General features: G+C 49.9%; 1 protein-coding gene and 1 long non-coding RNA gene across 3 annotated transcripts in view; one reads left to right on the top strand and one right to left on the bottom strand.

Annotated features, from left to right (window-relative positions):
• The window catches only part of clstn2a (calsyntenin 2a), a 131783-nt gene that overhangs the window by 103287 nt on the left and 9089 nt on the right, over window positions 1-19407 (top strand). For both annotated transcript variants that reach the window (XM_048980967.1, XM_048980966.1), the window contains exons 6-10: window positions 1380-1565; window positions 3066-3323; window positions 4065-4186; window positions 17318-17480; window positions 18608-18774. In XM_048980967.1, coding sequence (XP_048836924.1) covers window positions 1380-1565; window positions 3066-3323; window positions 4065-4186; window positions 17318-17480; window positions 18608-18774 — 896 coding nt within the window. The remainder of the gene's footprint in view (window positions 1-1379; window positions 1566-3065; window positions 3324-4064; window positions 4187-17317; window positions 17481-18607; window positions 18775-19407) is intronic.
• LOC125711739 (uncharacterized) lies at window positions 10496-14962 on the bottom strand. The gene is made up of 3 exons (XR_007383099.1): window positions 14897-14962; window positions 14547-14658; window positions 10496-10627 (listed from the first exon to the last, which is right to left on the bottom strand). It is a non-coding gene; the product is annotated as an uncharacterized LOC125711739 (long non-coding RNA).

Raw genomic sequence — 19407 nt, 5'->3', positions numbered from 1 at the left:
GACTTCTGCACACTGTGTGCCTCAGCATGTGTTGTCCCCGCTCTCAGATTTTACATGGCCTGCCACTTCGTGGCTGAGATGCTGCTGTTTCCATTGCTTCCTTGTTATAATTCCACTAACAGTTGACTGTGGAATATTTAGCATCGAGGAAATTTCACGAATGGACTTATTGCACAGGTGGCATCCTATCACGGTACCACGCTTGAATTCACTGAGCTCCTGAGAGCGACCCATTCTTTCAGAAATGTTTATAGAAGCAGTCTGCATGCCTGGGCACTTCATCTTATACACCTGTGGCTATGGAAGTGATTGGAACGCCTGAATTCAATGATTTGGAGGGGTGTCCCAATACTTTTGGTAATACAGCATATTCATTCGGGGTGAAGACTGCAGAGCAAGGGCACTTCTGCAGCTGGTCACTTCAAGATGCATACAGCAGATCACCAAGGTCCTTAATCCCCCTGTCAGGACATGGAGAACTGGGAAACAGAGGTGGACATTTGGGGGAGATTTAAAAAAAATGCCATTACATTTCAAACACTTGCTGTATCGCCTTCGGTCAGTGCGCACCCCCACCCGCCCCGCTCACACGACGTTGGCAGCATCATTTTGGGGAAATCACGCATGTGAAACCGACCTCAGTTTAATTACAGTAGGTACATATAGCGCCTTTCCCAACACAGCAGCCGGATCACAGTAAATATTAATCACAGGATGGGATTATCCGTTTTCTACATAAAGAAATTTATTTCCCAGCATCCGATCACCGGATGCCAACATGAAGCCTCTCTGTAAGGGAAGCTGGCCGGGGGGGTTATCGCGGATACAGAGTGTGCATTCTCACACACCGTCCTCATTATGTCTACATGACTGCACTGCATGTGACTCAGGTCTAAAAATAATGCAAAGCCAAAGCCAGAGCGCTCGTCCAGGTGTGCATTTGTGCTGCGTTTCTGCTGCGTTCAGGTGTGCACTGTGTTCTCACGTTTCCTGCTGACCATTTCGTTCAAAGCGACTCTCTGCTTACCTACACAAAACGGCAGAGTCGGCAGCATCCGTGTGACGGCGCCATGCCGGAAGGAACTGCGTGCTTGATAATGCGATGGCGCGTCCGGCCTAGGCAGTCACCTCTACCCTGCTACCTCCTGCTTTCCAGGCTCTGCTTCTCATATGAAAGCATGCTACCTGTCCACCTGTCCACCAAAGCAGGCAGGGCTTCCGCTTAGGGCCATGCACAACTGGGACTCGATTGAGTTATTCTGTGGGTCCCGGCTGGTTCCTTGGTCCGTTTCTCTTGCTCCACCAGGCTTTGTTGGATGTGTGACAGAGCAGGTTAATCGCCAGATGTTAATTACGTCTGTCTCTCCCCCCCCCCCCAGGTTGGAGTAAGCGGGTGGATTATGAGCCAGGAACTGGCAGCAAGCAGCTCTTTCCCAAGATGCACCTGGAGACATGTGAGGGGCCGCTGTCCTCGGTGCGGACCACTGTGGAGCTGCAGACCAGCCACATTGGGAAAGGCTGCGACCGGGAGACTTACTCGGAGAAATCCATGCAGAAGCTTTGCGGTGCGTTCATGCAAATTAGCCGCTTGGTTCACCGCAGTCTCCCCTCCACTCCCGTTCCGGAGTTGGGAAGCTGGAAACTGGAACTAAACTGGGAATTTAGATTGAAAACTACGGCAGGGAAACGTGTGCATTTTACGTGTCAGGCTGTTGGTGTGATTTATTTATTATTTACTTGTGCTGTAGATCGTAGCTGTGGAAGATGTCTGACAAGAATTTGTGGTCTCGGTCTTGTGTCCAAGGCGGCTACTGGTGCTGGATTGCCCCCCCACCTTCTCTACTCACAGTCCAAATTCAAAAACAAGTCCAGATGTGCTCTCTCTCTCTGCACATCTGTTCAAGCCTTGTGTGCAACTTAAGCACCGGCCAACTCCAAATCCTGCCCCATCCCCAGTGGTGGGACGTATCATGTTCCTCCACCCGAAAGATGGATTTCCTCCCCAAATCTTCCTGAAGGTGAAGGGTGTTTACATGAGACAGGGGGGGCCTTGCCACCTTGGATCGCCGAACAGCAGCGAATCTCACTCCATCAGTAACAGCCCTGACTCCTCCAAACAGCCCCTGCTTGCGCACCTCCCTGCCGGCATTTTCCATGCGTGTTTTATCGCAAAAGAGTCCCTTCAGAGCTTCACAGTCGTTATCTAATAGGGTAAATTATAATTGCTTTTTTTAAAGCAAAATCAATTTAAGATAATACAGAGAGCGATAGCCAGGATGCAAGGATCGCACAGAGGCAGACCTGCGGATTTCCGCCTATACGCTCCTCTGCCAGCACACTCAGGGAGACAATGATTGCATTTTACAGCGTGGGAAAATCAGGAAAAGCAGGAATAAGAAAGTTCCAGAAAGATAGTTGTGGGTTATTCCCCCAGAAGCACTCTTGAGTTTATATTCCATGCTGTCCAAGGGTGGATTTGCATGCAGATTCCCAGATTTCCCTTCCCAGGGAGTAGTTAGGGAAAATGGGAAGGGCGGGCCGGCGTGCAGGGGCCGTTTAACAGCGAGAAGCCAGAGAGGCTTTTACTCATGCTGCTTCTTGGATAATGCCCACCATCAGGAGAAAAAGCTCTTTAAAGCCATGTCCACCAGGCAGAGGAGGGGGCTGAAGTGGTTTCATTTAAGTCAGGCGAATGTGTTTCTCTCCTCGAAGGCCAGCAGCTTGAGATGTCACAGCGCTGCACGCCCGGCACCCAGCACCGGCGTGTCATAGGGGTAAAATCCATAAGCTGCTTTCAAAAGAAGGCCACACATCACCTGGTCAGCTCCCCCCGCCTTTGTTGCCATGGCAGTAGCATGTGACGACATCCTCGGGATCGATGTCGGACGCGGTCCACAATTTATCCCGCCGATTAATATCTGTGCATGTCGATGCTTTCATGTCTGACAGGCCGACGCGATGAGGGTTATTAACTCATAAGCCGTCGTAAATCTAGGACACTGGTCAGCATGAATTTTTTTAGATGAAGTGCCGTCCACCTTCTGGTTGTCATGGTAACCCTACAGGAGCCTCGTCGGGCAGCACGGACCTTCTCCCCGCCCCCAGTGCCTCCACCAATTGGACAGCTTCGCTGCTGACGGACAGCGGGCGGGACAGCGACCTTATCTTCCGCTTCGACGGGCGCCAGGCGGCCAAGATCCCAGACTGGGTGGTGCCCCAGAACCTGACGGACCAATTCACCATCGCCACCTGGATGAAGCATGGGCCGAGTCCGGGCCTGCGAGCGGAAAAGGAGACCCTGCTGTGCAACTCAGATAAAACTGGTGAGCGGGGCAATGAGACGGCGGGAACTGTGGGGCAGCAGAGCGATGGCCCAGGAGGATGATGGGGTGATGGGTGAGGAGGATAATGGGACAATGGACCTTTGAGATGGGGGGGCTGGGGCGGATGGGGAGGTGGGAATGATGAGACCATAGGGCAGCAGGGCTGTGAGGCGATAGGCCGGGAGGACACTGAGGGGGTGGAGCTACAGGTTGATGGGCCAGGTGCTCAGATGAGAAGATGGACCAGGGCCAATGATTGGCCAATATTTCTTTATGGGAGAACCACTCAAGGCACTTAAATCTAACTCCTCTTCAGGGGCATCAGTATGTGTCTGATTGCAGCCCCAGCAAGAGGGTTAGGGTTAGGGTTACACTTAGCCAACTGCTCTCTTAAAGAATCCTTGAACAGTTGAAGGAGTTCTGGTCTACAGTCCATCGTCACAATACAGATGCTGCAGGCTCCTTGTCGGTACCTGGAGCTCTTTAGAGAGCATGAATGCAGAGATGCATCTACGCCTCCACATCTCGAGAGCCCTGAGGGTGTCCTGACAACAAGAATAATATGAAGCAGAAGTTCATTTCAGAAACCACTCTGTCCACGATACTCTCCCTGTGGCACTACAATTATGGGCACATAACATCATTTAGGTTTGCAGTCATGCTGCTCCTGACACCACTAGGGGGCACTTTGACTAAATGCCACTCGACTTTTAAGTGTTTTTGTCCCCGTCTGACATACAGAAATGAACAGACACCACTACGCCCTCTATGTCCATAACTGCCGACTGGTCTTCCTGCTGCGGAGGGACTTCACCCAGGCAGGCACTTTCCGACCTGCAGAGTTCCACTGGAAACTGGAGCAGGTGAGCATACACCTTCGCTCGGGGGGGCACCATTCCCAAGGTGAGCATCCGTGATGGGCATCACACTCTGACAAATCGGCTGCTCCATTACAGAGCATCAGAACGACTAGCAAGCAGAATAATCCGGTGTATTTAAAGGCTGCATGTTTTTATGGATGTCATAGGGGCACCAGAAAGTGGAGCCACAGCCTCGCACCTCCAGGGCTGGGGGTTTGACTTCCTGGCCTCATGCCCTTATTCTCTGTAACAGATTTCAGCTCCCCCCCCTCCCATGACCCTGTCGAGGATAAGGATAAGTGAATAGATGGATGGATGGATGGATGGATAGATGGATGGATGGATGGATGGATGGATGGATGGATGGATGGATGGATGGATGGATGGATGGATGGACGGATGGACGGAAGGATTTTATTTTGTAATGCGCATCAAATATTTAATTTTTTTCAATCTCAGGGAACTAAAAGTATGTGTTTAAACAGTGTGGCCTGTGAACTCTAAGGCCTGTGACCTATAAATCCTATGACCTGTTCAACCCATGACCTGTAAAGCCTATGACCTGTTCAACCCATGACCTGTAAAGCCTATGACCTGTACGCCTGCGACCTGTAAAGCCTATAACCTGTACAGGCTGTGACTTGTAAAGCCTATGACCTGTACAGCCCGTGACCTGTAAAGCCTGTGACCTGTAAAGCCTATGACCTGTACGCCTGTGACCTGTAAAGCCTATGACCTGTTCAACCCATGACCTGTAAAGTCTATAACCTGTACAGCCCGTAACCTGTACAGCCCGTGACCTGTACAGCCCGTGACCTGTAAAGCCTGTGACCTATAAAAACTATGACCTGTACAGGCTGTGACCTGTAAAGCCTATGACCTGTATAGCCCGTAACCTGTACAGCCCGTGACCTGTAAAGCCTGTGACCTATAAAGCCTATGACCTGTACAGGCTGTGACCTGTAAAGCCTATGACCTGTACGCCTGTGACCTGTAAAGCCTATGACCTGTACGCCTGTGACCTGTAAAGCCTATGACCTGTTCAACCCATGACCTGTAAAGTCTATAACCTGTACAGCCCGTAACCTGTACAGCCCGTGACCTGTAAAGCCTGTGACCTATAAAGCCTATAACCTGTACAACCCGTGACCTATAAAGCCTATGACCTGTACAGGCCGTGACCTGTAAAGCCTATGACCTGTACAGGCCGTGACCTGTAAAGCCTATGACCTGTACAGGCTGTGACCTATAAAGCCTGTGACTTGTATGCCTATGACCTTTGCAACTTTCAACTGTTCAGCCTGACACTGGTACAGCCCATGAACTGTTTGGTCTGTGACCTGCAAGGCTCGTGATCTGTACAACCCGTAACCTGTATGACCCGTGACCTGTACGGCTGTCACCTGTATGACCTTAGATATATTTGGCCCATGACCTATATGGTCCATGACTTGTTCAGCCTGTGACCTGTTTGGCCCTGTCCTGTACTACCTGTGACCTATGCGGCTCGTGTCCTGAGCTGCCTGTAACCTTTAGCACCCATGACCTGTACTGCGTGTGACCTGTACTGCCCATGACCTGCATGGCCATGAATTGGTGCCTCTCTTTAAATTCATACCCATCAGGGGAAATGCAGGGACCTTTTAGAGATGACACCCCTAGTGTGTGTGTGGGGGGGGAGTTGCTCTGTCAGCCTGTGGCAGTTGGGAGGATGGTGCATCGTCTGAGGGCTCAGGGGTCAGACCAGCTGTCAAATCCCCCAATAGGCGCAGAGCCACAGACAGCTGGGCACTGGTTGGGGGAGAGGTGATTAACACCAGTGTGAAAATAGGAAAGTCAGTCGACAGGAGGAAAACTGGGCTGAGTAGAGACAAGGGGGTTTGTGCTCAGTGGCAGGTTTACAATCTCTGTCACGACTGAGGGCAGTGAGGGCCGCTCTCCCTGCATCTGCCAGAAGGGGGTGCTAGAGAGCATGGGCTTGCAGGGAAAACAAAGCCTGTGGATGTGCCAGTTTAATTAACTTTTATATTTTGTTTGCCTCCTCCTCAATCTGTCTCTTCAAACAAAATGAAGTTTTAATACCAGCAAACCCAGCCAGCCCACCGAAAACAGCAGCCTCATTTTAATCTCTCGCTTATCGGAACTTTTTAATTACTTCCTGCTAAAACCAATCAGGAGCAATGGGCTTTTCTGGGTAGTCCTCCCGGGTACCGGCCCGGGCCTGAATTAACGAGCTGTCAGCGAGTCTGTCTCCTTGGAAGCACTCTGCCAGCTGCCAGCGGTGCGTTGTGGCGACCCGAAAGCATGGGGGGGGGGGGAGGCGGGGTCAATGGCAGGAACTGACAGGGGTGTCCATCCAGCACGAACGAGCAGCGTGGGGGCTTCAGAGGAGGCGGGTCTGGGGAAAGCAAGCTACACGGAGAACCTTCCAGATGTTCGCCTGGGTGTGGGATGCTGCATCCTTGTTAGCCTGCTCCGGTACACTTCACAGAAATGATCCACTTCACAGTGTTTTGGTCAACGTGGGTCACGCAGCAGGATGCTATTGCCTGTTAAAAAGCATGTCCCCACACCAGGCCAGCATTTCTCATTCACTGCTGCTTCAGCTTTTACACGTTTCCCAGGATGCCCAGATTAAGCGCCTTTAGCCCTTGTTCGACATGCGCCGCCATACTGAACTCCAGTCCTGCGGCTGTGCAAGTTCAAGAGTGGCCAAAATACTGCCTGTCCAAAAATCAGCGTCATAGCTGAGTTATCCCACTGCTGACAGACTGCACTTTATGTTAATTAAATGGCAGGTGAAGTCTTTATTCTTTTGGGTCGTCTGTCGGTCTGGGGCAGGTGGGTAATGGCTGAGTAACACCCTTAAGTAAACAAGTTTGCAGTGTGAAAACGAACGTGTGAAGACAGGGAAACGAATCACAGAGATAAAACACAGGGTGTGAATTTAACAGCGCGGCTAACAGTCTCTATGCCCGAACAGACATTAAAGTCAGGAAGAGTCTGGAATTCAATCACTTCCCGGTGTGCCGCTTCTCAGGCCAGACATATTTTTGCTCCTCTCTCCTCTGCATCTTAAATCTCACCATTGTTTTGTTGGGGGGGGAGGGGGCAAATTTATGTGCTGTGCTGTGGTTTGTTTGTTTATCTTTCCTTACTCATCAAGTCTGCTTCGCCGTGCTCCCCCACACTGTCTCCTATGATTTGTTTTCTTCTCCTGCTTTAGGTAGCTGCCGTGTTTTGTTTGCGGTCAATAAAGCACCTAGCAGGGCTCTTTGTTGGCGGGGAGAGCTCTCCGTGCCTCACGCTTCTCTCTCTGCCTGCCTGACCCTGCCTCTACTCAAATGGAGCGTAATCGACAGGCGATGACAAAAACGGGCCTTAATAAAAGCAGCTGGAGGTCTGACACCTGTTAGGGGCGCTGCTCGACTCACAGCTCCATGCATGAGGCTAGTGCACATCCTGAATGTGGCCACCTCCCCCCGCACATCCACTCGAAGGGGGACTCCACCCAAAAAGACCATTCCGTACTCTGGCACCCAGTCGCAGAAGAGCTCCCCCTACTGGCAGCCACTGGTCTGTGAGCAGTCACATGACCATCCTTTTCATGAGCTGTGTCTGAATGCAGGTGCCGCATCCTTCTAAGGCTGCACTCAAAGAACGAATGTGTCACGGCGGTGCGAGAAGGCTGTCGCATTTCGAACGCTCCTTCAAATGCAGCTCGGACAACCTTACTCTTACCGAGATCCCAAGACTAATTGTGCGAACATTCAAAAGATGCAGCCTACAAAGGCTACATAGACTGCGTCCTTCAAGGGATGAGACCCCCAAAATGGGACACAGCCATGGTCTTGAACCCGCAGCTTACCAGGAGCCTTTGCTGCTAAGAAAACGTTCTCTGAAGACCTGCAAATCAGAAAGTGAATTGCAGGATGGCCAAAGTCATTACTTCTTGAAACAACCTGCCATTGCTTTGTGGTGATGCTCACTAGGGAGAACATGACCGGCGTATTCACAGGTAAGCCTGGCTTTCGGTTCCCCTGTAACGTCGTGAAGAATTTTGGAGATCCTGCAACGACAGCGACACACTGAAATGTCAGTTATCCTGTCCCTGTACGGGGCTGACCAACCAGAACCCACTCGGATCGCCAGCATGTGACCTCTACGGGCCAGCGGGAGACGTGAGCCCGGCCTTGGAGCTTGGCATGCCCAAGCTGGCAGGAGAACTCGCGGCACCTTTAGGACGCGGCTGGTCTAAAGCTGCTTTTCCTTCACACTGAGTAGCTCCGTTAGTATGAAGCTGGGCTGTCAGATGGATTACTTTGGGAAAGCAGCTTTTTTTTTTTACTCTAAGGAATCTGCTGTTATCTTTATCCAGGCAGAAAGGACAATATGACATGATTTAGAGGGATACCAAATTAATTATGAGGCTTTAATCTTTCGAGTGATCCTTTATTTGCCTATTGGATTCGCTGTCTCTCGCTGCCGGTTGCAGCCGCGGTAAATCAGTGTGGCAGGTTCACCTGATAAACAGGCTCCAGCTCTGTGTACACCGTGTCTGATTGCGTCGCCTGCATGGCGCAGGATGCAGATTAACGGGACCCACCAGTCACTGACAGTCTATGGAGTAGATTAATACACAGAGAAAGGATGTGGGTGGGGCTGAGGGGGTGTGGCCTGCACAGAGAGAAAACATGGGTTTGGACTGAGGGGTGTGGTTTGCATGTAGAGAGGGGATGGGCAGGGCTGAAGGGGGCGTGACCTGCATGGAGAGAGGACATAGGCTGGACTGAGGGGTGTGGCCTGCATGGGGAGAGAGTATGGATGGGGCTGAGGGGGTGTGGCCTGCATGGAGAGAGCATGGGTGGAGCTGAGGAAGTGTGGCTTGCATGGAGAGAGCATGGGTGGAGCCAAGCGGATGTGGACTGCATGGAGAGAGCATGGGTGGAGCTGAGGAGGTGTGGCTTGCATGGAGAGAGGACATTCCCTGGTGACAAGACCCTGCCCCTTCAAAAGTGACTGGGGTAAAGTCGGTGTGATGCTTGGCTGTTAATGATGGTGGCCTGGGTGACAAAGGGCTTCTGCAGGAGTGGTATCCGACACAGCTACACCGGCACTGCCACAGCTACAGGGATGCATCTCAATGCTGCTGATTTTATGGCAGGCTTTCATTGGCCAGATTCAAAGGCCATCTTTTTTAGAGTTAGGTAACCAAATGTCCCACATTCCTACAGTAGATATCAGTTGGCAGATAGATAAGATAACCTGGCCAGTGACTAACTTTTAAAGGAATCAAGATGACATTTTCACTTTTAATGCTGCTGTGTCATGTACTACAGCCGTGGAAAAAAAAAAGAAAAATCTCAATTTATGGGTGAACGTCTGAATAATTTACTTTTTTTTTTTTCAAATTGTAGCCTGGCTCCTCCCTGCTTCTCAGTCATGAAGGGCTTCTTCCTTGCTTTATGGGACTTCAGTCCTACTTCTAGGGGCCTGATACAAACTGTCCCAGCAGTGCACTTCACACCTGCACTTAACGTCTCCCATTCCTTTTGAAGGTCACTTGATGTCATCCTTTGATTCATGACAAACTGTCAGATGAGTTAAAAATCATCTCTGCCATTAGAAAGTTGCTTCCACCATTTACTTGACTGGTTCCTGGTCCTTTTTTCCATGGCTGTAGTTCACCAGATGAGCTTGGAGTTAATAGCTTGGAATTTAGTTTAGTGGTAGGTAATAACATTTTTACAGTCGAATAAGTGGATATTATTTTAGCCAAATGGTATTGATACCAATCTAATAACTGAGGGGGATGTGACATTGGATGAAGGTCCTCCAGGCCAGAGGAGGTGCTGTGTTTTTAGACCTCTTTCAAAGAAGTGACTGCTTGCCTAGGTAGCCAGCTCACCTCGAGCTTTGGATTTTCTAACACCTCAAGAGCTCCAGACTTCAAAGACGATCAGAGACGAAAGGAAAATCCTACCTGCCAGCCCCCTGCCAGATGATATTTTCAAAAACTCGATTCCTGCTCTGAAGTTTACTGCTCGGCCACCACAGAGGCCCCACTTAGAGCCACAGATCGAGCATCACCAAGCACCTCGTGTGTGCTGCAGGTGGGGGTATTTCCTGCTTTAGGTTTCTCTGAAATGCAGCATCCTTGAGATTTTCCTCCCACTCAAGCTGTTTGGTCCTAGTAATGTTGTCTGGAGTGGATGATGCTTCTCTGTCTGCTCCACTTGCGATTCATCGATCAGTGTTACTCTTCTTGCAGAACAATTGATAATTGACATGTAGCCAAGCAGTTAATTCTATAGCATGTTTTAAATGACTTTTTAATCGAACGTGTTAACTGTGCTGGCATCCTGAACAGAGGAGTCTGATATCGATTTGCATCCCAACGTATTTGCATATTTGGAGTGTAATTGATGCAAAAATCAATATTGGCTGTGAGGAAGAGAGAGAAAGAGAGAAAGCAAGAGCATTAAGAGGAGGGGTTAATTGGTGTGTCTCATTGCCTGCAAGAGGGCATTTACCTGTAGACCTGCAATGCACCTGTATCACGGGTACTGCTGCTATGGTTACGGAGCCATCACTGCATTCCACGGGCCAGCATCACATCATTTAACTTGCTATTTATCATTGACCATACAGGCATTACATCATCACTAATCCCATTACTGGTCATGGAGCATGCAGCCATTACATCATTACCCAACCAGTTACCATGGCAGAGACTGAAATGTGTTTGCTCTCATTCTCCACCTCAGTCACTAGCAATTTATCATGTTCATCTTCCCATATCCATCCATTAGAGAGGCTTCCAAATCCTTAATGCCTCAGCTTTTCTTCCAAGACTGTTTTAGAAAGCAAAGAGTAGCTGGATCTGTTCAAACCAAAGGTCATGTGACTTCACGCAAAAAAAAAAAGCAGGGGGAGCCCTTCAGTGGATGGGTGCCAAAGCATGCAAAATTCTCTGGGTGACAGAACAGATGCAATAACCAGCCTCAGATATGTAAGTTCATGTCTGAGCTGGATCCATAACAGGGTTTGGGAAGCTTCTCCCATAACACATGCAGATTTGCTGCTCTACAAAGGAGACAATATTCAAATAGATCAAAGGCTTCACTCTGCTGAATAACCCCACTTGCTCTCAGTTCCACTGCTATAGACCTATTCAGCGCAGTAGTTACAATAAAGACACAGACACTCGTATTATACCAGTAAGAAAAAAAATTGAACCATTCAAATCTGCACAATTGTAATACAAATTGTTATAAATTGTTCAGCTGTCATATACAGTTAAGAAGCTATTTTCTATATTGAAGCACCAAAAACCAATCTGTACAGCCATTCATTAGATAAAGATGAATGTTCACAATGTGCAAAAGTCTTCGTTAAAAGAGTTCTGGGCAGTTCTATGGAAACGTTTGGAGGCTGGAGACAGTGGTGGGCTTCCTAGTAAAGATCTGACTACAGTGCAACTGCGAGAGGATCCTGAGAAGCTGCTGCACTCTGGATTCGTGTCTGGTAGCATCATGGTATGGAAATGAGACAGGACTCCTGACCTGTCATGGTGCTCCCTACGGATTATCATACCACCTGGACCAGGTCCACCATCTATACTCCCCATCCTAACCATAAGGAGCCTGCTAAACATCTGGGGTGAATCTCATTACCAAGAACACAAAGACCGGTCTTGCTAACTGGGCCGCAATGAATCATGGGATTGGTATTACTTGGTGAGGATGCAACTTATGTATCCTGGGTATTTGGGGGCGGGGCAAGAAGGAAATCTGGGGATTTTTACCATCCTCTGCTCTTCTGTTCTTGAGTATTGGGACTGGTGTTTGGCAACGGAAGACGAGGTAAAGCGGATACGCGAGAACACAAGCATGGTCAGGTACGCATATTGAGGTTCACCGCTGAAGTCCGCAGCACAGTCCTGGGCCTCGGGTCACATGACAGTGAAGTAGGTACTAGGCATGCTGTTCAGGGCTCTGGAAGTTTCCCATCCTAGGGACTAATTACGATGAAGTAACTGCCATCAAACCCAAGAGATTAATCTGTATCAGCACCATTGGGAAAAACAGTGAGAGGCTGGAGCCATTATGGAAAATAAGGGGAGCTGCTGTGTTGTAGGAGCTGGTTTCCCCCAGCAGGGCGCGCCCTTCTTACAGTGAAATGAGGATCTGACTGTGGTGCATTCTCCCTCTACTGGGAGGCATTGGTCAGCTTGTCCCTGAAAGGCGAAGATGCAAACACACTGCCCATGCCCATCTAACTGTCAGACAAAGACCAATGTTTATGTCTCACGGGGCGGGGGGGGGGGGGGGACTTGGGATTCAGTTAGCAGCTGTGTGAGGCTTCAGTTCAGTCTGCTGTAGGTGAATAATGCTTCTCTATCAATAATGTAGTGCAGTTACAGTGGGTTATAGGGGAGGGTCTGATGCACAGAACTGACTCTCCGTGATTCACTCTGGGGGGGCTGAATATCGATTCCTCAAGGACCAGGCATGGAGGGCCGGTGGGCTTGTTTTTCTTACACGCCCAACATGAGATAGTGCTACAATCCACACAGCATCTGCCTCCCACCCCCTTTCAAGAACACACACGAGCCCTAAATGAGATTAATACTCCAGGGTCTCAAATGGCCTGCTCTCGATAATTGAAAATATTTATCCAAGCCCTGCTAAGGGGGGCATCCACATTGCTTCCTCTGTTACTCCCATCCCCCACTGCTACCAGGTGAGGAGCAGAGGTGGAGATTTCAGGTCCAGATAGTACAAATCCAGTCCAGGATTTTGTTTCAACCAACCAGTTGAGTACTCTGTGACTCAGCTTTATGCTCAGCTGGTTGGTTGAAACAAAATCCTGGTCTGGATTTGTACTATCTGGACCTGAAATCTCCACCTCTGGTGAGGAGTATCTTATAGGACCCTAGCACTCTGGCTCATTAGGTGTCTGGCTGGTTATGGGGGGTGACGATCAAGTGACTCATCGGTCTCAAACAGTAGCATGACACTTGATAAGCAGTAGCAAGATTATGCTGATCACTCCCTCTGTAACTAATCAGTCACTTCTTCGCTGCTGCCAGCCTCTTCTGGCGTCTTTAGGCCATTTCTTACTTCGTTATGTTTATGTCACCGGAACTCACCATAAGGGGGCGCCAGTGGGGTGCTGTAAACTTCTGTGAGATGGATCATGCAATTAATCATCGTGCCAGTCTGTAATTTACAGTATCTTTCCAGAAATTTCCACTGAACCACCACAGCAACCTGCACACACAACTAAAGCAAGTCCCTAACCTGAGTTACACACCCCCTAACCCTATCCTACATTACACACCCGATCCCTAACCCTATCCTACATTACACACCCCGATCCCTAACCCTATCCTACATTACACACCCCGATCCCTAACCCTATCCTACATTACACACCCCGATCCCTTACCCTATCCTACATTACATACCCCGATCCCTAGCCCTATCCTACATTACACACCCGATCCCTAACCCTATCCTACATTACACACCCCGATCCCTAACCCTATCCTACATTACACACCCCGATCCCTAACCCTATCCTACATTACACACCCCAATCCCTAACCCTATCCTACATTACACACACCCCGATCCCTAACCCTATCCTACATTACACACCCCGATCCCTAACCCTATCCTACATTACATACCCCGATCCCTAGCCCTATCCTACATTACACACACCGATCCCTAACCCTATCCTACATTACACACCCCGATCCTTAACCCTATCCTACATTACACACCCCGATCCCTAACCCTATCCTACATTACACACCGCGATCCCTAACCCTATCCTACATTACACACACCGATCCCTAACCCTATCCTACATTACACACCCGATCCCTAACTCTATCCTACATTACACACACCGATCCCTAACCCTATCCTACATTACACACACCGATCCCTAACCCTATCCTACATTACACACCCCAATCCCTAACCCTATCCTAAATTACATACCCCGATCCCTAGCCCTATCCTACATTACACACCCGATCCCTAACCCTATCCTACATTACACACCCCGATCCCTAACCCTATCCTACATTACACACCCGATCCCTAACCCTATCCTACATTACACACCCCAATCCCTAACCCTATCCTAAATTACACACCCCAATCCCTAACCCTGCCCAGCTGAGCCACTAAGCTTATCAGCTACCCTTCCTCCTCATTCCAGAGGCTCGTGAATCTTTAAATCCCCAGAAGCTTGTGGCTACAACACGCGCAACACAGACTGAAGTGTCCTCACATTGCAGGGCAAACAATGCACTAAACGTGTACATTTTCATGGAGTTTCTCACCTGACAGATACACATGGCTGGATACTTTTCCAGAAAATTCCACTCGAGGGCCCCTGTGGTCTTGAATCTGCTGCCTCCACTTAGAAGCCCAATCCCTGCACCACTAGACCACCTGTAAGAATAATAATCAACCAAAACGTAATAATTCTCTAATAAGGAGGGATATATGTGTTCGCCTTGAGCCCACGAAATGCTATTTATGTTGGTATTTTAATGCTGTCTGCCTGCACCCCCCCCCCCCCCCCCCCGAACCTTCACCTTTTATTTTTAACAAGCCAATGGACCATCTTCCGTCCCACAGAGCACTCAGATACTGCCTGATCCATTCATCCCCTCTCCTCTGTCCTTACCTTGAAGTCACCTTGTTCCCCGGGCTCATCAATCAGAATAAATCAGTCCACTACACTATCACACTCTCTCTCTCCTTCTCTCTCTCTCTCTCTCTCTCTCTCTCTCTCTCTCTCTCTCTCTCTCTCTCTCTCTCATCCTCCCACTCTACCACCCTATTTCATGACATGTTATATTAATAGCCGCGTCTTTTGTGCTATTCCTAGGCCACCCCGGTTTCGGCGGTATGGATAAAGCGGGCGAGCATACAGGCGTCTCCATGGTTGTGGGTTCCAGTCCCCGCAGAGAACGTGGTGGCCAGTGATGATGTGTGGGGGAGCCCAGGAAGAGATTACATGCCTGTGATGTCACTGCGCACCTCCTTTGTTATGGATATATATACACTGAGCATTCAGATTTGGTATCGCGAGGGAGAGCATCTTGTCTTCCTCGCTGTCTTGGCCTGTGATTGGTGCTGAGGGCAGCTGTGACCTGTCCAGCTGCCTCCCACTTCTACTGACCTCATACAGTTCACTAGCTAGTCAAAGCTTGGTGATGACCTTGTGGGGTTACACCCTGACCAATCAGCTCTGTGCTCATTTCTAAAGCATGGCAAGCAAGAAGATCACCAGAGCAAGAGGCAGCATTCCCAATTTTTTTTTTGTCCTTCTCTCCTCTCCCATCCACTAAGGAATTTGGAATAATTCTTTTCAGTCCCGAGACAAGATCAGCCGCTAACAGAATTAGTTGCATTACAAAGGACATTCACTGAAATGGCTTTTTTGTCATTTATGCCTTCATGTGAAATTATCAGGCAGTCCGGTGTAATTAGCTGAGCCCCTTATGTCGCGTAATTGAATTGTATGCGTATTTTGTTTGATGTCCACAATGGGACTCGACTGAGGTTAGAGAGAGCCGCAGAGACCAGGGCTCGGCCAAGCGAAGTCAATCCCAGAGCCGGAGAACACGCAGAACCTCATGTCTCGAATCAGCAGCTGGAACTTGCTCAGGATTCTCTGAGGCTGCCTCAGAATGGGGAGAGACGTACACATTACACTGGGATTACAGGAGACTGGAGTGACTGTGTGGATTTTCGTGGGGTGTGGTTGGGGGGGTAGCAAGTGTTCTAGGTATGAGAGACAAACACCCCTCCCCCATCCCCACAGCGCCTCTTCTTGATTTGGACCCAGGAATGCACTAGTCTCCTTCCCCAATGCCTTGGGCAGGGGGCATTGTGGGCACATATGCAAACATACACAGGACCCCCACCCACCTGGAGATCTCATTTTGATATTGCTTGTGACAGAATGTCACTTAGCTGCACCCTTCCAAGGTCAAAAATCGCCTCCATTCCCTCTGCAAACTGTGCTATGGACGTCTGCAGAGAGAACCTGGATCCCCACACAGGACTACCAGCCATTGCCACCACGGTGACGGTCACCACAATATGACCTGTGGGTGAGGTGCTTGTCATAGGAGCCACCATGTGGTGGCCAGAGGGCAGAGACCCATGTGAGCAGCAGGTGGCGGCAGAAGCTGGTTAGTCATTGTGAGCAGCGTCTGCGTGTCACCTTGCGTCAGCCTTAGAGCCCAGAACTCTAACCCAGCCTGCTGTGTGGCACCATATAACTGCTTCAGGGGAGACCAATGGGAGTTTATTTTTTTTTGGGGGGGGGGGGGGGGGGGCTGTACTTAGGTGACAGGGCAGCGGCTGATGGGGGATGTCACTGGAGATTAGCGCTGGTCTGAAAGAGCCGGCTGGCCAATTGCGCAGTACATCAACACACATCATGTGACCTGTCAATGACAGGCACAGGTTACCTTACATCTATCACCAAAACAGGGGAGTTAAGGGGGGGCTGTCACTAAGAGGCTCGCAGGGACAAGGCAGATGAGTCCCACTCCAACGCCCCCCCCAGCCCGTGCTGCGGACAGATGAAAGGTGGATGAATAATCATTTATTAGCAAGCAGAGCTGTGAATTCACCCCCCAAGGGACAGGAGAGGGGTCCTGGGAGGGGGGTTTCCTGTCTGTGGGTTTCACTATTCGACGTCCCCAGGCTGCTTTTTCTAAATCCATCCCTGGCAACAACGTGAACTTGCGACTCACGCTGGGTCGGAGCAGCTGCGACAGAGTGTGTGAGTCTGTGTGCATGATGGTGTATGCTCTCATATGGCCACTTTGTACTGGGTGGGGCACTCACCCATCTGCCATGGGACCAGGAGCTGGAACAGGAGTGAGAGTGGGAGCGGAAGCAGGAGATGGAGCAGGAGCTGGAATAGGAACAGGAGTGAGAACCAGAATGGGAGCAGGAGCAGACATCAGCTGTCTCCATCCCTTCCTCTCTGCAGAGAGCATCCTTGCAGGAGATCAAAGGCACCAGTTGGTGACTACAGCCGAGAGACAGATCCTCTTTCAAACTACCGCATGTCTTTTCGCCGCAGATCTGTGACAAAGAGTGGCACTACTATGTGATCAACGTGGAGTTCCCCACAGTGATGCTCTACGTGGATGGTGTGACGTACGAGCCCTACCTGGTGACAGATGACTGGCCAATCCACCCATCGCAGATTGACGTACAGCTGACGGTGGGGGCCTGCTGGCAAGGTGAGGAGTGTGAATGCATGAGCATGCGTGTGCAGTCATGTTCTGGGGTGATCTAGAACTCTCTTCAAGGCAGGTTTGTTCTCTACCAATGAGAGGATTTGTCCACTTTCGGGGGCTTGATAACGATATAAAGCGTTCCACTGTGGGTGGATATCACCCCCCCATTCGCAGTCGATCATGACAAGCAGGGTCTCCGGACTTTTGATTCCGAGTCGCTGGACACCCCCTGCCAACCACTGCTACAGCAGCCAAACTCCTGGATGATTTGTTGTCTGCCTTTATCTTTTACGAATGGTAATTAGCGTTAATTTGCGTGCTCTCTTATGATGATGAGCTACGGCCATTAGCGTGGAACAGGAGGCGTGCAAGTAAATGGAGCGTGAGAGAGACGGCCTGAGCGGAACACCTCGCCGTCTGGCTGGGCTGGAATGTAGGGGCTCAGTGGTACCGGAACCAGTGGCCCACTCCAGGTCATAGTCCCAGGTCTCCTGGGCGACGGGTATGTTGCAGATCCAATGGCCTTTAATTGCAATTAATAGTAGCTTCCCCGAGACCTGCAACACTGAAGATTTGGATTGAATATAATCAAATTATCTTAAGGAATCCATCAGAACCCATACAGCACAAGCTGATTTGTTCATGTTTTAAACAGTAAACTGGGCTGATGGGGGGGCATAGGGGGCTAATCCCCCCCCCCCCCCCCCCACACACACACACACACACACAACACACAGAGATCCTCAATCCATTTTATCTATGGTGTAGAATATGATTGAATTTCCCTTGCTTTAGAGGCCCTGACAGTACAGCTGTCTTCCTCTTTAATTAACCACATCCGTCAGTGGACGGGTGCATGTGGCTGGGTTCCCAGAACGTCACCCTGGGAACGTTAACAGGAGCCTTAAACGGGCTGGAAGCTGCCAGTCCATCAGCTGCGGGTCAGAGAGGCAAACAAACACGGTCCATTTGTGTTTCGGGCTCCAGAAAAGGCTTCTGTTGGTGCCAGACATGAGCGACAGGCTGCGTGAGCGCTATGAAGCCCTCCCCCCATATTTATGCATGTGCTGTGAAGCCCCGCCCCCCAAAGGAGCCTCCTCACTGGCCATGTTACCCATGTTGCTTGGCAGGTGGTGAGGTGACAAAGCCACGCTTCACTCAGTACTTCAGAGGCAGCCTGTCAGGACTGACAATCCGGCCCGGGAGGATCGAGAGCCAGAAGGTTATTTCCTGTCTCCAGGCATGCAAGGAGGGGCTGGACATCAATTCCCTGGAGAGCCTGGGCAAAGGCATCAAGGTACCATCTCCAACGGCGTGGACAGCAAGGGGCTGCCATCCCACACTAGCACTATCACTGGCCCCGTGACCATAGTCATGTTTTATAGCACTTTTTGGAACATTCTACATTACACAAAACCTTTTTTTGGTCGCCCATTGCTGGTAAACTGAAAAAGTTTGGTGACAGTCACCTTGGGTACAACAGCTAATCCCTGCAGGGTCTTGGACCAAAAGCCTTAAGAATCTGTGAACAGAGCAGGTTTGAACCAAACGCACAAGTCCCAGCTGTCTTTCAGCTTCTGATTGACTGAACACACCTGATCCAGGTAATCAGCAGTGTGTGGGGCAGGGATACCTGGAGGACAAGCAGGGCAGTGGGGCCCAAGGACTGAGTTTAAGAACCACTGCTGTAGTAAAAACACACACACAGACACAAAAATGCACACACACACACACACACACACACACACAGGCTTTAAAAACAACATATGGGTAACAGGGTCAGGATACCACAGTAATATCACAGTAAAACAGTGCAATATTAGCAGCGTAATCCCACACCTGGTAATTCTGTGCCGTGACTCATGTTCCAGGGTGACTCAGAAGGCAGCAGAGCTGAGAAAGCTGCTTACAGGTTTATTCAGAGAGAGCA

This window comes from Brienomyrus brachyistius, chromosome 17, assembly GCF_023856365.1.
Source record: "Brienomyrus brachyistius isolate T26 chromosome 17, BBRACH_0.4, whole genome shotgun sequence".
NCBI classification, from domain to species: domain Eukaryota; kingdom Metazoa; phylum Chordata; class Actinopteri; order Osteoglossiformes; family Mormyridae; genus Brienomyrus; species Brienomyrus brachyistius.
The sequence above is the reverse complement of the archived record's forward strand: the minus strand, read 5'-3'. Positions and strand labels throughout refer to the sequence as shown.